Source organism: Lithobates pipiens, unplaced genomic scaffold (assembly GCF_037356315.1).
Source record: "Lithobates pipiens isolate NorthernLeopardFrog02 unplaced genomic scaffold, aLitPip1_a1.2 Scaffold_22, whole genome shotgun sequence".
NCBI lineage: Eukaryota > Metazoa > Chordata > Amphibia > Anura > Ranidae > Lithobates > Lithobates pipiens.
Window position 1 is genome coordinate 279,896,620 of NW_027507784.1, and position 24,178 is coordinate 279,920,797.

The window sequence follows — 24,178 nt, forward strand, 5'->3', positions numbered from 1 at the left end:
ACAGCCGTTGACACTGACAGATGGAAATTACTTTCCAAACAAAATGAACTCTGCACAGAACTAAACATTAGTTGAATCAGTCAAATATTATCCTCTATAAAGTTTCTTGCACCATTTTTCTTTCTAAAACAATATAAGATCATCAAGCTAAACCTCTGAATGCTCCATTAAGTGATTTTATTTTTTTTTTTTATAATAATGTTCTACCTACCTCCTCTATGCAGCCCCTATCCTCCTTTTCCTGGGTCCCCTGGCAGGGCTCCTCCTCCACATCGAGTGCCTGCCCCACCCCTTCCTCCCGAGAGCCGCATTCCACTGGGGCACTTGTATGGGCTGCTGCATCCACTGACACGGCTTTCATGTGAATTTGGTTAGAAAAAGCCTCCTCATTTGAGAAAAGATCTTAAGCCCCATACACACTATCAGATTTTCTGCTGACTTTTTCCTTCAGATTTACCAAAACCATGTAGTACAAGGGCCTGCCTGATTGCATACAAATTGAAATTCCTAAGGTTTGACCTCATATTATATGGTTTTGGTAAATCTGAAGGAAAAACTCAGCAGAAAAACTGATAGTGTGTATGGGGCTTTACATTGCCTGTAACACAATCTAAGAATGGGGGGGGGGGGGGTACATTTTATAGATCAGAGACTTCTCTTTCCCCATTCAGAAATTGTGTCACAGTCAGTTAAAGCAATGGAAGAACTTTTCAATGGAGGAGATTGAGTCCACTTCAGGATTTTTTTTTTTTTTTAATTCAGGCCAAAAGCTTTTAGTCCTCTGCATGCAGAACTTCAGAAACAGGAAGACAGGTCACCACTACAGTGAACATTTCTCCTGGATCCATGGGAGACACTTCTTTAGACGTAAGCTAGGTCAAACATAATTTTTACCTAAACTTCAGCTTTTAAAGAAATCTTTACCCCTGTAAGAAGCCAGAGATACCATATTGTAAAACTATTACATACCCGTCTGAGCATAGCAGCAAAACATTTTTTTTTTTTTTTTAAAGTCAAAATTGCACCAGCAGATTGTGCAAAATGTGCGTGTTTGGTAAAACAAGTGGCGTCTACTGTGTGTAAAGAGTTAAAGGGTTGGTTAACCCCAAAAAAATTAAAAATCCCGTTCCCTTAAAAGCATGTTATACAGCACAGTGCTTGTGCGGTGTCATTTGGACCCCTCTATCACCTGCAATACCTGGCTAATCCTGCCTGATACCCTCTCCTCTGTAAACTGACCATATTCTATATCATGGCTGCTGAGCCCTGACATCATGGTCAGTTTATGTGCCTCCATCATCCGCAGCCCTGCCTCCTCTGTGCTCGCTCCCACCCCCATCAGCTCCATGCCACTCTGCTCCCCACCCCTCTCCTGCTGCTCAAATTACGGTTACAATGACAAAATCCTCTATGTATTAGTGTAAAGGGCCCTGTGTCTATGCCTTATAAAAATAATGCTCCAATATACCCATTTCAGAGCACTGTTCGGCAGTCACATGCTCTGCCATCTCTTTCCTCTCTTGCATGACAGCTGCAGCAGGGGGGGGGGGCACCTCTCCACCTGACGTCAGCAGGGGATCCTTAGCCCTGCCCACTGCAGCTGTCAGGCGAGGAGAGAGCCAGCGGATCATGTGACTGCTGGCCAGTGCTCTAAAAGTATATTGCAGCATTATTTTTTTTTATAAGGCATTGACACAGGGCACATTAAACTTAAACACAGAGGATTATGCCATTTCTAGTGCAGAGATCTGCAATTAGCGGACCTCCAGCTGTTGCAGAACTACAAGTCCCATGAGGCATAGCAAGACTGACAGCCACAAGCATGATGCCCAGAGGCATGAAGGGAGTTGTAGTTTTGCAACAGCTGGAGGTCCACTAATTGCTTATCCCTGATCTAGTGGGTTAACAAACCCTTTAACTGTGGAGTTAATGCACCCCAGTGAAGACCACCAAATCTGCTGGTGCTTATATGGTTGTAATGTGAGCTGGAATATATATATATATATATATATATATATATATATATATGCCGGGTAAGGCCAAGTGTAAAACATCCAAACCTTACAGAAGATCTGTACAGTCAGGAGCTCAACACTAATATGTCTGAACCACGGGAAGAGTTAGTTCAATTACACTTTGGCATGCTGCACTGCAGGTGTGTTGGGTGCCATTCAAAATAAAATATACAATAGTGAATGGTGGGGGTGAATTTCAGGTCAGGGTGCATCAGCAGACCATTCATTTTAATGGGGTGCCTTGACACCACAAAAATGTAAATAGGTGCACCCCCCCCCCCCCTCTGCATCTTTGATTCACCTTCAGAAAACAAAAATAGGATTTTTATAACAGCTTACCTGTAAAAATCCTTTTCTTGGAGTACATCCCGGGACACAGTAATAACTGTATGGTTTATATGGCACATTCAGGTGGTGGACACTGGCACACCATAAACAGGAAGTTCAATTCCCCATATAACCACTGCCCTTACCAAGAATACCTCAGTTTTGTGGCAAAACAATACAGGTGTAACCAGAAAGAGGGGAGGGACTTGTGTCCCGTGATCTACTCCAAGAAAAAGGATTTTACAGGTAAGCCATTATAAAAAAAAAATCCTATTTTCTTTATCGGGACATCACGGGACACAGGGCCACAGTAATAACTGTATGGGATGTCCCAGAGCATTGGCACCTGAAGGGACAAACAAAAGTAGGACCTATACTGCTGCCTGCAGAACACTACGCCCAAAGGCACTAGAATCTGGTGAATGTATGGACTGAAGACCAGGTTGCGGCCTTGCAGATTCGAGCCATGGAGGCTTGGGGGATGCACTGCCCAGGAAGCACTAACAGCCCTGGTGGAGTGCACTTTGACCGAAAAAGGTGGAACTTTCCTCTTCAAGCCATAAGCTTGAATTACCTGCCAAATCCATTTGGCAATAGTGGATTTCGATGCTGCCTGTCCTTTCCTAGGACCTTCAGGCAACACGAACAAAACATCTGTTTTCCGAATCTGAGCAGTCGCCTTCTAACAGATTTTGACTGCTCTCACTACATTGAAAAAATAGGACCAAAAGAATATGTCCATGGGGCCCCTACCACCATCTTTACCATTTCTGCATACCAAGATCTTCTGGGCCACAAGAACTACAGACTTCCTTTCCCACTTGATCGTGCGAAGTCAAGGTAGCAGCAGAATAGGAGGGAATACATAAATCAGTAAGAACTGATCCCACGGGGTCACCAACACATCTGGTCCTGCATGCAAGTGGATCCCTTGTTCTTGACACAGTTGATGACTTTGTTATCAAACCTGGACACAAACAGATCTACATCTGGGATTCCCCCCCCCCCCATTTTTGGCACATAGCCAGAAAGATGTCAGGGTGAAGGCACCAGGAACAACTGCTGGTGACTTAAGTAGTCTGCCTACCAGTTCTCTACCCCTGGAATGAAGATTGCCGATATGCACGGCATTTTCTACCCAGGTTAGGATATGGTTTACCTCTCCCTGGGCTGCCAGACTTTTGATGCCCCCTTGGTGATTAATATAAGCCACTGCTGTGGCATTGTCGGATTGAATCCTGACAGGAGAATTTTGCAACCTGAATGTCCAGGCCCTTAGGGCTAGACTCGCTGCCCAAATCTCTAGAATTATGATGGGAAAGGTCCTTTTGGTTCTGGCTCATTTCCCTTGGACAGACGCTTCTTCCAGGACTGCTCCCCAACCTGAAAAGGCTGGCATCTGTTATCACCTTCCAGGTAACCAGTAAGGAGGATTTCCCCTTCTGCAGATTTTCCGATATCCTCCACCAACCGAGGCTCCGGCGCACTTTTGGCAACAAACACATTGGAAAATCTCGTGCCTGAATCTTGTTCCAGGCCGATAGGATACTGTTTTACAGCAGTCTTGAATGAAACTTAGAATAGGGAACTGCTTCAAATGAAGCCATTCCCCTCCCCCACAACCTCATACAAAAGGAGAATGGAAGGATCCTTCTTTGACCTGACCCTCTGAACCAGCGCCTTTATGGCGCTGATCTTTGCTTGGGGTAAAAACACTTACGACACCGGCAAAAAAATAAAAAAATGAGATACCCCTGGTAAGGGGAGGGGTTATATGGGGAATTGAACTTCCTGTTTAGGGGGTGCCAGTGTCCACCACCTGAACATGCCATATAACCCATACAGTTATTACTGTGGCGCTGTGTCCCATGATGTACGATAAAGATAACAGAAGTCTCTGGAAAACCAGAGGTGACCTGCACCCACACTACGGCCAAACCTCGGGGGGGCATTAAGGCTCTCATTTACACCTTTTTTTATTCCTGGTAAGTTTTCCAGTGAAATCAATGTAAAACACAAGACACACTCAAATGTGCATTGTGATCAGTATATTCCCGTTACAGACAGTACCAGATTTGACCCTGATGTTTTTTAGGGTGCTGTATCAACTGGTAATAGTTTAGAATGACCAAATGCGTTTCCAGCACACTGTTGCAAGTGCAGCTTTTTGACCCCTTCAGGGGGCAGAATAAAAAGGGCTGGCCTTAGCAGCAATCTCCTAGGTTTGGTGGTGACATTTTGTTTTGTCAGCATGCATTATGACTTGTTTATGTACAATCTAAAGTGCATTTTAATGTATGGTATATGTATGTCCACACGCATTTTTTTATTTTTTTGGCTGAGGCAAAAATGCACCAAACACACTAAAGTGTGAATAGGCCCCGAATTTAAATATTTGGCTTGGCATAATGTTATAAAGTTAAGTGTCTGCCTCTACTCACATTTGTCCCCATAGTACATAGGTCCTTCCTTGTGCTCAAGTTCAGATTAGTCCCAAGGTTCCTGATATTCAACTTTCAAAGTTCCAGAAATACATTGGGCAATAGGAGCTTGTGCATTTGACAGATGACTGACCCTGGTAGGGATTAGCATCAGACTTATTCCAAATTTAGGTACAAAAGCAAGACCCCATGTACAGCTGATCTTTTAGATGACAAACTGTACTTGCAATCTGAGCCAATTTCACGAGCAGGAAATGGGGGAAAAAAAAAAAAATCCTTGCTATAGTTGAGGGAAAATATTTTAAATTGCATATTCAACACTGGCCTGTAGTAAAAAAAAAAACAAAAAAAAAAAAACAATTAGTAATAGATTATATATTTACGTTTTTAAACTATAGGCCAGTGTAAAAAAAAAAAAAAAAAAAAAAAAAAAAAATGCACACATTGTCAGCAGCTTTGATTTTATGTAAATTATCAAAATATGTAAGATTCCTTCCTCAACCATAGCAAGGGTATTTCCCATTCACCATTTTAGGTCAGATACAGGTTTCAGTCATCCACAGCAGCATCATTGTGCCTACTTAGGAAACATCATATCTGGGAGATATTAAGGGGCATCCTATGAGTCTTACCTAGGTAGACCTTCCTACATAGCACTGTCTCAGCCGTCTACTGAAACAGTCTTTATAACCGCAGCAGAGAAGCTCAACAACTCTTCTCTCCCAAAAAAATAAGGGTATTTCAAGTCAAAGCCAAACTGAACTTAAGGTTTAAATCCACTAAATAAGTGTGCAAAGTCTTTTAGTTAGTTTTCCTTGAAAAGCTGCTTACACACAGCAAGGATATTCTCTACAGCATGCAGACGGGGGGAATTCTCTTCTCAAGCTGTGGCCAATTTCTAAATAAGACAACTGTAGGACTTTTCACTTCTTATAGTGGAACATATTCAGTGGGTCTAAACCAGGGATCTCAAAACTTGCAGCCCCCCAGCTGTTGCAAAACTACAAGTTCCATGAGGCATTGCAAGGCTGGCCCATTACAAGCATGACTCCCACAGGCAGAGGCATGATGGGACTTGTAGTTTCATAACAGCTGGAGGGCCGCCAGTTTGAGACCCCTGGTCTAAACAAACTCAACTGGGCTTTTTTGTTGGTTATCCATCATACTTAGTTTGTGCCCAGGGTAGCTTCCCCTTTCAAAATTGAAAACATCCCGAATTTTTTTTTTTTTCCTCCAAAAACATGAATTACAGACATAATAGAACCGTTTACCAAAACAAATCAGTTCCAATTGACTTGTTTTATTTGCATTCGATTTGCATTACAGTGTTTACGAGATTACCGGATTTATAACAAAGTTCATTATACTTACCAGGAATATATATATATATTTTTTGGTTTACTGCTGTTTATTGAAGTTTGCATTTTGGGATTACAAAACATATACAGACTGTCAGCCAATTACATCGAGATACCAGGCCAAAATCTTTGCGTATCCTATGTTCCATGAACATTACATCAAGTTGTTCTTTTCTTTACAGAATGCACAGGAAAAAAAAAACTCAATGTCAATTTACAAGCCAAAAAGATTACTACTTTTATGGTCCTTTTCATGAAAAAGATAAGAAACAAAAATTTTATATAAACAGTTTATTTAATCTAAACAGCAACACAGACAGAACGCCATATAAACACAAAGGAAGTGATGCAGAAGCAAGTTGCTGACTGTCTGAGGCGCTAGGTTGCAGAGAATGGCAGCCTAGTCATTGAAAAACCTTAAAAAGGAAATATAGGGGGGTAGGGAGGGGGTGGAATATGACATTGCATTCTGTTTTTTTTTTTTACTACAGCCAGCTAGAGGCTAGATATAGTTCTAAACATTTTAGAGCATGCCTGCATCGGATAGCAAAGGAAAAAACTATAGATTACTAGTGGATTTATAGAAGTATAAAAGTTTATAATTTTACAGCAGTTGAAATACTGACATCAATATTAAAATAAAAGCAAGTTTTACATCATAACAATCAAAATACAAAAAGACGGAAGGAAGAGACCCTGTATGAAAAAACTGGGGGGAATATTCAGCAGATTTAGAACTCTATACAAGTGGCGAAAATGGAAAATGGCACACATAACCCCCTCCCCTAAGTGACTTTTTGTATATAGCATCATTCAATTTTGCAAAAAAATTTTGTTTTTGTAAACAAGTTCTTGCCAAACCAATCCCTTCCTTTTTCTGTTCTGTTTTTTTTTTCTTTTTTAAAGTTTTTATTGTAAGATGCCACACGGTTGAAGTTTATGATGGAGCAAACTTCTTGGCTTGTGCTCTGACTCTTTTTTCATATTCAACTCTGTTTTGGCTGAAAAACAAAAGACAGTATGTATTAGGGAATATTTACAGTTAGTTTTGCCATAAAGTCCACAGATATTGATGCCAATATAGTTGCATTTATGCCAAATCTGACAGTTCATACTGTTATCCACAGTAAGCCACCCCTTTTCTCTCTCATAGCAATGACCAAGCTTGCTCGTAGGTGCTTGGACTACATAATCAGGTTAATCACATAACAGGAATGTTACTAAGGCATTGTGAACTTGCAGTATAACGGCCATTAGAAAAGAGGAACCACATACAGGAGAGGGTGTCAATGATGATTGATTGGTGGCCAATAAAATTTTTATTTAGCATATTGTATGAGCAGCAACCCATAGTTCAAGACTTGATTTCAGGACAGGTCTACTTTAACCACTTGACCCCCAGGCCCCAACATGTTTACATGCAACAATCAGTATTTTTTGCTAGAAAATTTCTTAGACCCTCCAAAAAATTTTTTTAAAGCAGAGGCCCTGGTGGGTTTTGCAAGTTTTTATGTCACATGGTATTCAAGCTAAAACTTTTTCAAAACGCATAAAAAAAGAAAAAAAAAAAGAAAATAAAAACTTGAATTTTAACCACTTCCCGACCAGTGCCTGACAATGTACGTTGGCAGAATGGCACGGGCAGGCAAATTGGCGTACAGGTACGTCCATTTGAAATTGCCGTCATGCCATCGCGTGCGCGCCGCCATTACTAGCGAAAAAAATAATTAATTATATAATAAAAATGCCATAAAACTATCCCCTATTTTGTAAACACTATAAATTTTGCACAAATCAATCACTTATTGCGATTTTTACCAAAAAATATGTAGAACACATACCGGCCTAAACGGAGGGGAAATTTTTTTTTTTTTTTTTACATATATTTTGGGGCATATTTATTATAGCAAAAAAAAAAAAAAAAAAAAGTTTTCTAAATTGTCGCTCTGTTTATATAGTGCAAAAAATAAAATCCGCGGGGGTGATCAAATACCACCAAAAGAAAGCTCTATTTGTGGGAAAAAAAAATTGCGTCAATTTTGTTTGGGAGCCACATCGCGCGACCACGCAATTTTCAGTTAAAGCGATGCAGTGCCGAATCACAAATAGTGGTCTGGTCTTAAGCCAGCAAACTGGTCCGGTCTGAAAGTGGTTAATGGAGGAAAAAAAAAAAAAAAAAAAAAAAAAAAACACACACACAGACAAAATCTAAAAGCTGATGTTACGATGAGTTAAGATACCAAACACGTCCCTTTAAAATTGCACATATCCATACAATGGCGACAAACGTCATAAATTATCCATAGGTGGCGTTTAAAAGCCTTTACAGGTTACCACTTTACAGTTACACAGGAGGTCTAGTGCTAGAATTATTGCCCATGATCTGACATACACAGTGATACCTCATATGTGACCAACGCTTCCAGGTTACCATAACCCAGAGCTAAAACAAATTCAATTCAGGATGTTCTCTCCTGTTGCTTGTAAAAGCAATCCAGCAGCTAGATAGGATTACTTTTACAAGAGACCTCTCAAAATAAATAAATAAATAAAAAAAATAAAAAAAAACAAACACACCACAACCCAAAACACGCACACATCAGTACAACCACTTGACGTCCAGTGGTTAAAGGCTGAATATCACTTTTCTACAGAGTGAGCACATGCATACCTCAACTGGTTTTAGAATCTGAGTGAGAGACCAAGGCTGGCATCTATATCTCTTGTACAATTTTCCCTGAGATTTACTAAAACCATATTAATACAAGGGCAAACCTAACCACTTCCTATTTGTAAGCAACCAGGCCAGCCCTTTCATTACCCAATTGAAGGTAAATGTAAAAAGGAGATCACAGAAAAAAAAAATTGTATAATGTATGGCCAGGTTAACGGTCCAAACAAGACATACTAACCAGTAAATTGTGTATGCCTCTGCTTGAGCTGGATCTTGTATATTTGGTTCATTTAGAAGTTCTTGTATTCCTAACAAGATCTATGGAGAGATGAAAAGCATTAAACATGAAATTTGTGACAAAACTCGTGATCAACCAGTAAATGTCAGAGTCCTACCTGTTTAATTGTGATTGCTGGCCTCCAATCCTTATCTTCTTCTAAGATTGACAGACACACTGTGCCTGAAGGATAAACGTTTGGGTGGAATAAAGGAGGCTCAAATTTACCTGTATAAAAAAAACAAGAGATTTAGATTGGCCCTACTTAAAAAAATGGTTGTAAACCAAAAAAAAATTAAAAAAAACCCTGCAAGACAGGAGGAATAATAAGCCAGTATGCATGCATAGCATACTAGCTCATTATGAATTACTTACCTTAGATCAAAGCCCCCGGAGTCAATTCTGGGTATCACGGGCTCCAGCGATGTGATTAGCCAGAGCTGTGATGACATCGCTCCCGTGCGCGCGGGAGCTGCCAGTAACAGCACACTCATCACTGAAGCAATGGGTGCCATTGCTTCAGTGCGTATGTGCCGATGACATTGACACATGCAGATACAGGGGATATTTGCTCTTCCTCTCTGGCCAGGGTTCTCGGCTCTTGATTGGATAGATTGATAGCAGCGCAGCCATTGGCTCCCGTGGCTGTCAATAAAATCCAATGACGCAGAGGGCGGGCCAAGTCAGGCATTCGGTGTCTATGGCACGGTAACCCTCCTGGAAAGCACATCTCCTAGGGGGTTTACTGATGCAGGGAGGAGCAAAGAGCCATTCTTTGCAAAACGAATTGCACAAGGGAGGCAAGTATGATGGGTATTTTTTTTATTTAAGCACACGAGGGTTTACAACCCCTTTAACATTTTGTTTAAACAATTTCTGACAAATAAGCAGTTATATATAGATTGTGTAGTTGAAATTATTATTAAACACAATATGGCAGAGGAGGGTCTTTGATAAAGCCAAGTAGCATTTCACTTTAAGTTGGGATTCAACCTGTGCAGGTGCCTGTACTAGACCGACTCCTTACTCTGACCCTTACTTTCCATTTTTCCAGCTTGTAAACGTCTTTAAACTAATATTTTCCAAGTCTTTTACCCTCCCAGTAGATTTTTTTCATTTTCCCTGCCCTAATAAAAGGTTGGAGACCTTGGATAGGGGCCTCCCCCATTATCAAAGAGGCCAAAAGGTGGGGCTTCTTTAACCCGAGATAAGCAGTTTCGAGCTAGAGGGTACATATTCATCCAAAATTTTGTAAGGTTGAAACCATTTCAGGTCTCAAAAATAAATAAATAAGAAAATGCTGTTCTGGGGAAATGGCCAGCTTTTTCATATTGTACAAATGCCTCCTGTCCTACAAAGAGGCTCAATGTACATGAAAAGTTATCCTAAAGCAGTTTACCTGTAAAAAGCCATAAACCATAGCTGAATGGCATTTAGTTTGCTAAAGCACTGTGTTATCAAACAATTGCCTCATTTCACTTTGTGATCGCTTTGACCTTTCTTCCTTTACTGCATGGCTTTTCTCAGTATGGTTGTCCCAATCAGAACAGTGGATTCCTACATAACTGTTAAAGAGCCACTTGTAGCCTTCATCAGAAGCCTGTGTGACAACATGAGATCCCAAATGGAAGACTGGGCCAGGGCGCTTTCAACCCTATAACAGGAAGTGCTTAGCATTTTAATAAATACTACATTACAAAAAAACAAAACAAAAACAAAAACACACACTTACATTTCGGAGGCGAGGAGGGATAATCATCCTTAAACAGCATCCGAAGTTTAAATAATCCTCCTTCCCAAGGGGTCTGCAGGGCACAGAAAACAAGCAAACATTAGGAATAAAATAAATGATAGGAAGAGCTGACATCGAAGGATCAAAAAGCAATGCCGCTAGTGACTTGTCACATTTTTTTTCATGTTGGAAATTTTTCTAATATCTGATCATCCTTCCCCTAGTACAGCAAGCTGTGTCCTTTGAGTGTCAGCAACAGTTGACAGATACTGAAGCATTGCATAGTAGCATTAATCTCAGACTCCTTAGCTTTGCTCTGAAGAGTGTTCATCCCTTGAAATGCATCACATGGCAAGTCTGATTTCAGGGTCATGTGATCTTCAACTCTAAATTAGGACCACCCTGCCACTTGGATTGTGTTTACATCGCTAATTTAGCCATTGGCTAATGAGAGTATGCACTCATTGGTTTTATTTAATCCATAAAATTTACTTTGGTAATGCACTAGGCCAGCCCTCAAAATTTACATCTGCCTGCATTTGCATGTGGACATTAGTGTTGAGCAGCCGTGGACTGGCTTGACAGTTTCCTGGCTGATCGCTTCTGGCAGAAGTGTTGTGGCTATAAAAAAAAAAAAAAAAAAAAAAAAAAAAAAAAAGTGCCCCCCCCCCCCCCCCCAAATTGTCTCCCTGCCCCATGGGCCCCACTCTGATGACTTGTAAAATAAAAAAAGGCGCACCACTTCTGCGAACAGCCAGGAAACTCAGGTTTCGAGGCCGGCTGGATATGAAATGTCGGCCGCTGTCAGACAAAACAAAAAGTCCTGCCTCCTGGACCAGCTCCTATAATGGATAGCACACTGGTCCAATGCCAGTCCAGGAGGCAGGACTTGGACAGCGGCCAGCGTTTAATCTCCAAGCTGTGGTACAGCAGGTGACCCCGCTCTGCGTGATCTGGCTGGCAATCCTCCCGATTCCTCCCTGTGATCCCAGCTGCATTGATGGCTACTGATAGGGGGACCCCCCCTCCCCCCATGAGGGCCACTTATAAGCTTTATGTTAAATTATTCTTGTAACTTAATTCTGCATAAAACATTTAACAGTGTAATTTCATGAGCTAGATTTACAAAGGCGTGTTTAAGGGGCAGTATTAGGGATGGGGTAGGGCTATTGGTGGATGGTGAGTAATTCTGAAGGCCTGGCTAGTAGCTCAAATTGAGCCCTGCACTAGGCATTTATGCCCTTTTGTTTCTGTCTATGGGAAAATAATCTTTGTGAATGCGCAAACTCCTCTCATTAAAGTGCTACTGAAACCATTGCGACGATTTTGAAGCAACCGCTGAGCAGAAGAACCTTGCCCGTTGTCACTGGCAAGAGGGGACAGGTTATGCCCCAAATACAGGGGAAAGATGTTCCAAAAGGTGAACTTGGCCTATAAATTTAAATTATAAAGAAGGTATTTGGAGGTGTTGAGCACCCAAAAATTCAAGCGCAGCATAAACAGGTGAAAGATACAAATTCTCCCTTCAGTAAATTGACCCTTTTGCACATGCTTGGCAATTTTGAAGTGCTACACACAAATTCTGGAATAAATCGATCTTACCCCTTTCTTGCCTGGAATGGCACATTCCCAGTTCATCAAGTTCATCGTGCCATCTGGATTTTTTGTTGGAACTGCCACAAAACCCTTAACAAAAACAAAAAACAATTACCAACTTAACCAAACAAATTAAGAAAGAAAACTGGTGCATAAAACGCAAAACTTACGAAAGGATGGTCTTTTCTCCAAGCTTTCCTCTCCTGCGCAAGTCTGCTCAGGGCTATGCCAGACATAGTTTGGGTTCCTACAAAGAGGATGAGAAGTTAATTTCAGGATAAGTAAAAAGGGACATTAATGCAGAATTCAAATATTGCACATCATCACCATCTAGTGTTCAAAATGCACACTGCAACAAAAGTATTATATATACTCATAAAAGGGAATCTGACCAATAGAAATGCAGGAGCTGCCATTATCAATTTGCTTCAAAAAGGTGCAGGCTCCAGGATGGCCATCCTCCAACACTCATTGCATCATGATCTCATTTGGCACGCAAGACAAGAATTCAGACATCCCATGCTACTATTTGCTCCTGGCGACTTACTAGATGTTGACAAAAATCAAGGCGACAGTCTCAGAGCCGGCACCTTTTTTCCAAGACACATTTCTGTTCTTTGAAGTATATGATGATGCAATAAAAATGCCATCTTGATATTGTAGATTTTATATTTAGCAAGCATAGATGTCTTATGCAAGAAAGCGTCAAGTACCACATTTGTAATTACATTCCCCATGGGTGCAGTGTTATTTGAATACACATCAATTTCCAGGTTGAAGCCAATTTTAAAACATTTGTAGTCACATATGCACTTGTTTTTCTTAAAGCCATCTTCAAACTTTGGAAAAAAAAAAAAAACCCTGAAGACCCACTATTATCAAAGTGCAGTTGAGGCTCGGTGGCGAGTATACTAGAAGGCTACTGAAAACCACGTATGCACATCTAAAAAAAAAAAAAAAAAAAAAAAAAAAAAAAAAAAAAAAATAAAAAAAAATGGCCTTTGTACATTCATTCAAACCCCTTTAGGTGGTATATTACAGCACTTGATGCTTTGCCATACACATGGCGACATGAGGGGGCCCGATTACCACTGTACTACCATCTCAAGTTTAAGACATCAGAGTGGTAAATGTGCATTTCTGCATTGCCATTGTTAAACAGCACCGCAGAAATAAGGACAGGTGACCACAGCGCCTGTTAATTTCCATTATTCCGAGTGGTGTTTGGATGACCCAGATAGTCAGTGTAGTGACGAATCACAAATCTAACACTTGCTATAAATCAAGGAAGAAGATCTGAATGAAAAGGGTTAGCAGAAGATTAATAGTGACTGTTTGAACAGATTCTGGTTTTTGGTTTAACCGCTACAGCCCCGGAAGGGTTTGCCCTCTTAACGACCAGGCTATATTTGTGATACGGCACTGCATCGCTTTGACAGTTGCGTGGTCGGGCCACGTTCTATCCAAACAAAATTTGATGTCCTTTTTTACCCATAATTAGAGCTTTCTTTTGGTGGTATTTGATCACCTCTGCATTTTTATTTTTTTGCGCTATAAAAAAAAAAAAAAAAAAAAAAAAAAAAATATAGCAACAATTTAGAAAAAAAAAAATAAAAAATAAAAATGAAATACATTTTACTTTTTGCCAATACATAGCCCAACCCCCCCAAAAAAAAACACAGCAATGGGCGTATATTCATTAGTTTGTGCAGAAGTTAAAGATTTTTATCAGGACTGAGACATTGCGGTGGACAAATCTGACCCCAATTGACATTTTTTGGGGACCAGTGTCATTACTGCATTGATCAGTGCTATAATATGCACCGATTAATGTAAAATGACACTGGCAGGAAGGGGGTTAACACTAGGGGGCGACTAGGGACTGTTCCCTGGGTGTGTGCCAACTGTGGAGGGTGGGCTGCCAAGGACTTGACAGATCACTAGGAACAGAAGAAATGTCACCTGGCAGAACAAGGAAATGCCTTGTCTACAGTTCCCATTCTGCCTGTGTACAAGGCAATTGCGGGCTGCCGCCAGGCAGAGTCCGCCCAAACCGCAGGCACGCTCCCACGACGTGCACCTGCCGCTGTATATCCGAGTGAGGAGGTCAGCTAGTGGTTTAAACCTTTTCACCCAATGGAACCAACTGCCCAATTCCTGCACAGTGGTTGTAAACCCTGTTACACCACTTGTACCTACAGGTAAAGCCTATAAGGTTACCTGTAGGTACTGTAAATATCTCCTAAACCTGCAGGTCAGCGACACACGCGCACTGCAGAAACTGCTTGAACTTGCCGCGGAAAAATAAAAAATAAATAAATAAAAAAAGGCTTGTGTTGGGACCGCTGGCTACTGCGCTCGCACAACGTCACTGCAGCTCCGGAGCCTGCGAATAACTCCGGGAGACATGTCGATCCAAGATAAGCATTATGGCTTTTTCTTGCAAGTTTTTTTTTTATATGGGTTTACAACCACTTTAACTCTCACCTCTATTCTCCCATACATGTGGCATAACTCTCCTCCTTTTTGGAAATGAGTGCATATATTTATAAATTTTCACCTTTGGGTGTCCTTTCCAAAAGAGGTCATTTTGGGGGAGCCAATACTGTGCTAGCATTTTAAATTTTCTACTTTTTTATTACCAGGGGATTACCTGCGAGTAGGCAGCCCCATCAAAAGCAAGGGATTACCTTTGCTAAGGGACAGTTGAGTGACCCTGGATGAAGTCTGTACCGAACAGCTCATTTGTCCCTAGCTACATGTAATCACTCCATGAGGCTGCAGACCATGTCAGTCTTTCATTGATGTGTAAAGGCTGTCTGCCACCAACAATCAGACCACAACACCCACCCCCTAAAGTGCACTGTTCTGGGTGGTGTACAGCCAAGTGAATGAGCCCAAGTGTTTGTTTGTTTTTTTTTGTTTTTTTACACACCGTACATTACAGTAACTCACTACAAGTTCTGTGCTCTAACAATCACTGCTAAAAGCAATCTGTTGCAGTGCGTTTTTAAAAATTGCACCAGGTCCATTCTTATGCCACTGTAATGCAACCAGGCACAGACTATATGAGTGGCAATTCTGTTCTGAATTCAGGCACATTACAGCCACTGCAGCAAAAGAAGCTGCTTTAGGTAGACCTCAATGGCAGGAGCAACAGGCTATCTGTTGGACTTTGCAGGGGTGCCAAGAAAACCCATGTGCAAATGCACTTGTATAAATGTTGCCCAAAAAAAAATGAAAAAAAAAAAAAGAGAAGGGGGGAGGGGGGGGGGGGAGGGGAGGAGAAGATGCTTTAGGCCCCTTTCACATGGACGATCCATTCAGATCCGCCTGTCAGTGTCATGGAGCATCGGATGTCAGCGGTGACATGTCCGAGCCGATCCGAAAAAGCTATTTTTTCCATCCATCATCGGATGATGACGGACACTGCGGTTCGTCGTCACCCAATCTCCCATAGGGGAGAGCGGTGCTGCGACAGGTCCATCCCTGCGCAGTGTGCAGAGACAGACCTGCCATCTTCCTGCTCAGCAGAGATTGCTCCGGCGATCCTCGCTGAGCAAGCGGATATCCACAGGGCGGATCAGCCCCGTGTGAAAGGACCCTTAAAAGATCAAATACTAGGGACATTCAGGAAGTTACTTCAGGTGTGCAAAGTTAACAGTCAAAACTTTGTTTCTTGAAGTTTTCTTTGAACCTTTTCACATTCGAAAACCTCCCAAAAAAAAAAAAAATAAAATAAAACACACACCACCCCACATAAAAAACAAACAGTTAGCCAATAAAAAAGGCGACATAAATATGTATTCTAACATGTAGACAGAGACCTCAGCACAATTATAGATTTTCCTCGGATGCAAAACAGTATGGGTATATGGTAGCCTAGGTACACAGAGAACTGGAAACCGCTATATAGCTTAGAGGGGTTTAAAGGTTCATGATTTTCACTTTAATGCATCAAGATGGAAAAAAACAAACAAAAAATAAAAAATAAAAACACACACGCACACACGTCCTTGACAGGCACCCCAGCCGTTTTTTTTACTTACTTGAACAACTGAACTTGTCCCACGGGGACACGCTCTCTCTCTGCAGGGGGTTTTGGCTCTTGATTGGATAGATCGATAGCAGCCAATGGCTCCCACTGCTGTCAATTGAATCCAATAATGCAGGGGGCGGGCCAAGTCCTGCATTTGGCTTCTATGGATGCTGAACTCTGTAGTGGGGGCACAAGATAACTACCTGAGACAGGGGGTTATCTGATGCAGGTAGAAGATGCGAGAGCCGCCAAGGGACCCCCCAAAGGACAAGGTTCGGGGCCACTCTGTGCAAAACCAGCTGCACAGTGGAGGATAGATATATATATATATAAAAAAAAAAAAAAAATGTTAAATGACAAACCCAAACCTTTAGTGTCACTTTAAGCCAATAAGCAGTCAGATGTTGCTAGTTGACAAAACAAATTTCACTGATCAATAGAAAAAGTAAAAAAAAACACCTTCGCTGGGTGAAAATGGGACCATCATTTAAGGACACCAGCAGAAAACTGGAGTGCCTAAGAATGGGCGGTGTTATATGGGTACACTTTAGTGATGGCCCTAGCAACTTTTTTTTGCCATGGTGTGCAATCACCTGAATGTAGCAGCATAGAACACCAATGGTTTATAAATAAGTCATGTGTGCTGTACAATTAAGAACAGGTTTACACAGCTAAACATCTCAGGCTGAAATAAAGGAGTCAGGTGTGACGTCTTCTCAAAAAGTTCTGTTCAAGGCTCAATGTACACCAAACGTTTTAAAACCTCTCCTGAATGACTGAACTTGACAGATAGTAACCGATGTTTAAAAACGTCAGTTTTGCTGCGTTTGGAAGGTCTCTTTTTGCAAAAAATAGTCAAAACTGAAAAACTGTAAACAAAAATGTGGCTAAAAAAAATGAGTTCCTGCATTTACGGGCATTTGGCTTTTCAAGCACCTCTGAACGCATGTTTTGCTTTTCAAAAAATGCTTTTAAACTCAAACTGCCTATAACACACCCCTGTGTACATGTACTGATAATAAATATGATAGAGTGCGTGTATATACAAACACACACACCCCCACCTGCTCCCCTAAACATCAGTTTACCAGCAGCAGTGTACATGATGCCCAATAGCTCCAGCCAACACATACATACATACATACATACATACATACAGATACATAGTAGTAGGGCTGCAACTAACGATTGGTTGGCCGATTATTCGGTTAATAACCTTAAAAAAAAAAACAAAAAAAAAAAAAAACGTGGTGTATAATTTAGTTAAAGCGGGAGTAAACCCACTGACTTTTTTGACCTGCAAGGGAAGTCATAATGAGCTAGTATGCACCACACTTGGTACTCGGTCCTAAAAAAAATAAAAAATAAAATAAAAAGTGGCATCTCAATGAAATATGTTATTATACACAGTGCCTTGCAAAAGTATTTAACACCCCCTTTTACCCATTTTGTTACATAATTTTTCAGAAATAAACGGATAATTGGCATGCATATGTATTTACCCCCTTTGTTATGAAGCCCATAAAAAGCTTGTGCAACCAATTCCCTTCAGAAGTCAATTAGTAAAATGATGTCCACTTGCGTGCAATCTAAGCGTCACATGATCTGTCATTACATATACATCTCTCTTTGAAAGGCCCCAGAGGCCGCAACACCTGAGCAAGAGGCACGATTAACCAAACACTGCCATGAAGACCAAGGAAATCTCCAGACAAGGGACAATGTTGTTGAGAAGTACAAGTCAGGGGAATTTTTTATTAAAAAATATAACTCACAGACCGGGCAAGGAGGGCATTAATCAGAGGCAGCACATAGACCTATGGCAGTGATGGCGAACCTTGGCACCCCAGATGTTTTGGAACTACATTTCCCATGATGCTCAACTACACTGCAGAGTGCATGATCATCATGGGAAATGTAGTTCCAAAACATCTGGGGTGCCAAGGTTCGCCATCACTGACCTATGGCAACCCTGGAGAAGCTGCAGAGTTCCATGTACAGAGATACTCCACTCTGCTGTGGGACAATAACCCAGGGGTTGACAAATTTGCTTGGAATCTAGGAGCCAGCTAAAAAAGTTAGGAGCCAGGTCCGTGACGGCGATCTGGACCTGTCCCTGGCCTGACATGGAGACGAGTGAGGGGAAGATAGCGCCCCCAGCCCCCCACCTGTCTCCAAGTCATTGCCCATAGCTCTTAGAGGGACATTTTTCAATTGCATTTTAGTGTAAATATGAGATGTGAGGTCTCTCTGACCCCAGATCTCATATATAAAAGAGGACCTGTCATGCTTTTTTCTATTACAAGGGATTTTTACATTCCTTGTAATAGGAATAAAAGTGACACACATTTTTTTTTTTTTTAAAAGAACAGTGAAAAAAAATAAGAAGGAATCCAGAAGGAACCATAGGATCACAGAAGGCCTCAAAGCCGGGGGCTCAATTACCGGCCACCTGCGCGCGGCCCGACGCGATCGCGCGGGGGGGGTCCACGGAGACGGGATACCCCCAGCTATGCTGCCCCAGGCGCAAGGTCGCTGATTCTAGTCGCCAATGCGACCGGGTTTTGTCGAGCACTGCAATAACCCATACGCTCCATAGAGTTGGGCTTTATGGCAGAGTGGCCAGAAGAAAGCCAATACTTTCAGCAAAACACAAAAATGGCACGTTTTGAGTTTGCGAAAAGGCATGTGGGAGACTCCCAAAATCTACGGAGGAAGGTGCTCTGGTCTGACGAGACAAAAATTGAACTTTTTGGCCATCAAAGAAAATGCTATGTCTGGTACAAACCCAACACATCACCTAAAGAACACCATCTGAAACCACGTGAAACACAGTGGTGGCAGCATCATGCTGTGGGGATGTTTTTCAGCAGTCGGGACTGGGAAACAGGTCAGAGTTGAGGGAAAGGTGGATGGTGCTAAAAAAAAAAAAAAATAAATAAAAAAAAAAAAAAAAAGATAGTCTTGAGCAAAACTTGTACCACTCTGTGTATGATTTGAGGCTAGGATGGAGGTTCACCTTTCAGCAGGACAATGACCCCCAAACACACTGCTAAAGCAACACTTGAGTGGTTTAAGGGGAAATATGTAAATGTGTTGTAATGGCCTAGTCAAAGCCCAGACCTCAATCCAATAGAAAATATGTGGTCAAACAAAGATTGCTGTTCACAAGCGCAAACCATCCAACTTGAAGGAGCTGAAGCAGTAATGCAAGGAGGAATGGGCAAAAATCCCAGTGGTAAGATGTGGTAGCAAATTGGAGCTGTGACAGCGGCAAAAAGTGGCTGTACAAAGTATTGACTTTAGGGGGGCGAAAAGTTATGAACATTGACTTGTCTGTCCTTCGGTTATTTTGTCCTATTTGTTGTTTGCTTCACAATTAGCTCCCCATTAAACCAGAATCTTGGACATCCTGTCAGTTTGCTAATGTAAACAAACATCAGCTGTATCCGAGTTGTTAGCCCTCATCATGCCCATTGACATCTAGGAGCAGTTTTCAAAAACTCCGTACAAAGCCAAAATGTAAATTGTACAAATATTTGTGAAGCCAAAAGGGTTTTATAAAAAAAGGGATTAAATGCAGAGTCCCACCCAGAAATGGAACTTCCACTGTCAGGATTCTTCTCCCCCCTCAGCTGTCACATTTGGCACCTTTCGGGCGGGGGAGAATTGAATTAAATAAAAAGCAAAGTCCCATGTTTGCATCAGGGTACCCATCAGAGAACCCATCCTAGCCACTCCCCCATATCAGGGACCTTAGAGGCCCACCTCACATCAGTATGCCTTTGAATAACCCCCTTTATATATCAGAGTCTGCCTTAAATCAAAAATACCTCTAGCCAACGTAGCAGCATGGTGGGAGCTGGAGCAGGTATGGATAGAGAAGTTCCACTCTTCAGCTAAGGCAAGGATTCTGGTGGTCCTAGCAACTGATTTGGAGAAAGGCAGCACAGCACAGCAGGAGAAACTAAACCTAGCTGCTGGTCAAATGCAATCCTCCAGTGGCTGGATTTGACTGGTAGCCATAGTTTGGAGACCCCTAAGCTAGAGGCTGTAAAGTCCTCTAGTGTGTAATCTCTAGTACTTTCCTGTGCCCACTGCCCAGGGAGCTGCAGGTGCCATGTACAGCTGCCTATACACAGCTGTACTCAAATGCTGATTTTTCCCCAGAGACAGAACCGTACAATGACTAGTCTTACCTATGAGGAAGGCCAGATGTACAATTGTAAAAACAGGTTTATAACCCGTTATATTTTACATATATCTGGGGTAGTCAAAAGGTTCAAGAGCAATTCCAGGAAAAATCAGTCAAGGTAGTCTGAGAGCTGCTATTGTTAAAAGCAAACTTCGCAAGGCTTACTTTACTCCATGTACCTGTAATCCACTGCTATCAAAAATGTCATCAACTCCATAGGAAGAGCAGAAGACTTTCTGGAGCCTGTGCTGCACAACTTCCTAGTCAGATGCCGAACCAGTTTTTTTTTTTTTTTTTTTTTTTTTACAAAAATAATCATACAATATATGAAGTAGCAAGTCCCATCATCCCAAGTACATTTCAAAAATTGACAAAATACGTTGAAATAGAGAGCTTTACTACAACAATGCATGAAGAATTAAAGTACAGAGCAGGGCGTTCCCTTCATTTTCAATTTTAAAATGAACCCCAAGCACTAAAATGTTTATATATTTTAAGTTGTAAATGAAGCCTTGAGATAATTGAAGGGAATGCCCTGCTCTGTACTTTAATTCTTCATGCATTGTTGTAGTAAAGCGTTCCATTTCAGCGTTCTAATACAATTTTTTATTTTTTAAGCAGAAAAAAAAATAAAATAAAAAAAAAATTTGCATAAAATCTGCAGAGGTGATCAAATACCATTAAGAAGCTCTATAAGGAAAGAAAGGATATGCACAGCGACACATGACCATGCAATTGTCAAAGTAACAGTGCCGTATCGCAAAAAAAAAAATGGCCTGGGTATTAAGGGGGTAAAACCTTTGGAGTAGTGTATACACCGTTCCTGCCCATTGAAATGAATTGGCACCACTGCAGAACTGCCGGGAAAGGGCTGCTTTGTGCAGCGTTTTAACCCTTTTTAGGCTGCTAGCAGGGGTTAAAACCGCCGCGCTAATGGCCGAAAACCACGTTAAAGCGCCGCTTTACTGTCAACGGCGCCCACGCCCCAGTGTGAAAGGGGTCTTAGTGATTTTCTAGCAGAAAATATTGGATTTCTACTTGTGAGCAATGAATCAGCAAGATTTAGTCTTTAAAATGGATAAACTGAGATCTTCTACACATCGGAGTTCATTGCTTTGACAAGTAGAAACATTGCATCTCTGCTTCTTTTATCAGCCATTTTCTCAGACCTGGCAGGCTGCCCAGATAGAGACTCAAGTCACCCCAACAGGGAGACTTCAGGCCACTTGCATTGACTTCTATTACAGAAGTCATTTGCAAGTCACGATGAAGTCACACTGTGCGGGGTCGTGCCGAGTAGCCCCGCAAGTCAGATCGCCCCTGTGTGAACAGGCTAGTGCATAAATTAAATCGGCCTAATTTGCAGCACAAGTGGCTTTAAAAATTGGCCAAAGATCAACCTCTACTGATCATCAGTGTAAACAGTGTGCTGACATCCTTGTCAGTTATCAGCACTCCTTTCTTCAGACAGCATGAGAAAAGGACTGCCAATAACCATGTTCCTGGGAGGGCATGGACCCCTCTGCTATAGCACAGTAATGAGGTGGTTAAACCAATAGACTTGAGCTTGTTTAAAAATGTCCCAGTCCCTTTAGAGGGAATGGTTAGCCTTTCAGTGAACTTTTAGATATACATGTGCTTTAACATAAACACATTTGTGTAATTGTGCACATACCGAATTCTAGTCATATTTGCTCATTGCATATGTAGCTTTTCAGCTTTGCAGGGCTACCCAATAGTTTTAGTTTATTGCTGTGTCTTGGAATAAAAAGTGTGAGTTGGGTTGTACTCCCTAGTGTCCAGATAGCCAAATTTTACCTGTGAACTATTGCTGCTGCCAAATCTAAAAAAATTCTCTATACTGAATCAAACAGGAAGACCGAACATTACAACAGTTGGCAAAACAATACTGTGATAATTCTAAAATATGCAGGGGGGGAAAAAAAATAAAAAATTCCTCTTCAAGGTTCCTTTACATTTGTGGTAAGGGTGGGGGTAGTAAACAGGAGGTTGAGCACCAGGGCAGTTTTTAGAAGGGGACAAAGGCTACCAGTTTAAAAGTCTCAATTCAAGAGTGACATGATGTAAAATATAATTTAAGGCCCCACTTGCATTATGTGTAGTAACCTGTGTTATACTGCATTGGATAGACGGTCTTCACTAGGGCACATAGAAAGAACTTTTCCTGTGACCCGTTGACACCACAATGCTGCTGTGATGCCCAGTGCAGAAAAATGCAGCAGGTCTGTATTTCTCCACAGTGTACTGGATGAAACAGCATTTTACTGCACTGCAGCATAAAGCACTGTTGCATGGAGACCGTGTCACTATGACAGTTCAAATAAATTTAAGGAGGAAGAAGGCGCCAATCTATTGAAGACAGATATGGATAGGAATACTGTACAATAGAAAAAAAAAAAAAAAAAAAAAAAAAAAAAAACAACTGGAAATGGAGAAAGTGATCATTTGAGGGGCGGTGGGTCTCGCTCAGGTTCTGTGGAGAGCGGCTGGTGTGAGCAAGGCAGAGAAGACTGATACGATGGCAGGCAGGAAGGATTTCCGTCGGCTGCAGACAGTTGCTCAGTCACTTAGGCTGTGTAATGGTTGACAGTGTCAGCCGAAGGAGTGTGAAGGCAACTCACGATGGCATTGAAAGTACAGTTGCAGTTGAAAATACCGCTGTCGGATGGAAGCCAAGGCTGTCCGTGCAGGCTCTCTTGCCGTGTGGCTGCTTGGGATTTTAGATGGTGGCACTCCGTGGTGAGGTGGAGGCTGTATTCCGACCCCAGGCAGGGGCGCTGAATACCCTGCGGTACATCTGTGTTTGACCTGTCAGCCTGCTCCGGTGCGGTCGGCTGAGTTCAGGTCTCCGCGAGGGTGACATGGTTACGTTGGCCTCTTGCTATTGGTTTGATAAAGGGGCAGAGCCCTGAAATGCCAAACCACGTCCCCCTTGTGGAGGCCCGAACTCAACCGACCGGTCAGGAATGCCGATGTACTGCAGGGTAGTCGGTGCCCCTGCCTGGTGTCAGAACACAGCCCAGAGCAGCCTCTACCTCACCACAGAGTGCCACCATCCAAAATCCCAAGCAGTTTCTCAACTTCCAAAAGTGAGTTTTTTTCAGTTTGTTTTATCATCACTTTTTTTTTACTGTACGGTCTGTTCTTATCCACATCTGACTTAAATAGGTTGACACCCTCCATCTCCATGCACATTTGTCTTTCATAGATATTAAGGACCCATTTTTCCCCAGAGGCGCTTCCTTCACTTTTGTCCCATTTACCTGTATACAACACAGTAGTGTCATAGTTCCTCGTTCTGTTTTCCCCTTATTTGAACTGTAAAAAATTAAATAAAAAAAACACCTGTCTGAACAGTTCACCGTGCTAACCAAAAATGAAAAAAAATAAATAAATAAGGCAACCATATCTGAACATGATCCAGAAATACCTCAATCTTCTCAAGGCCAAAGCTCATGTAAAATGGGGAATCTTATTCGGTGGTCAGATGAATCAAAATGTGA

At 41.7% G+C, this 24,178-nt stretch overlaps 1 protein-coding gene across 1 annotated transcript in view; it reads right to left on the bottom strand.

Moving 5' to 3' along the window:
* Positions 1-6,063: 6,063 nt before the first annotated feature.
* The window catches only part of UBE2I (ubiquitin conjugating enzyme E2 I), a 31,479-nt gene continuing 13,364 nt past the window's right edge, over positions 6,064-24,178 (bottom strand). The window contains exons 2-7 of the mRNA XM_077449096.1: positions 12,591-12,667; positions 12,427-12,510; positions 10,825-10,897; positions 9,211-9,320; positions 9,054-9,133; positions 6,064-7,142 (exon numbers count right to left, since the gene is read on the bottom strand). Of these exons, the coding sequence (XP_077305222.1) occupies positions 7,079-7,142; positions 9,054-9,133; positions 9,211-9,320; positions 10,825-10,897; positions 12,427-12,510; positions 12,591-12,656 (477 nt within the window). The 5' untranslated portion in view covers positions 12,657-12,667 and the 3' untranslated portion in view covers positions 6,064-7,078. The remainder of the gene's footprint in view (positions 7,143-9,053; positions 9,134-9,210; positions 9,321-10,824; positions 10,898-12,426; positions 12,511-12,590; positions 12,668-24,178) is intronic.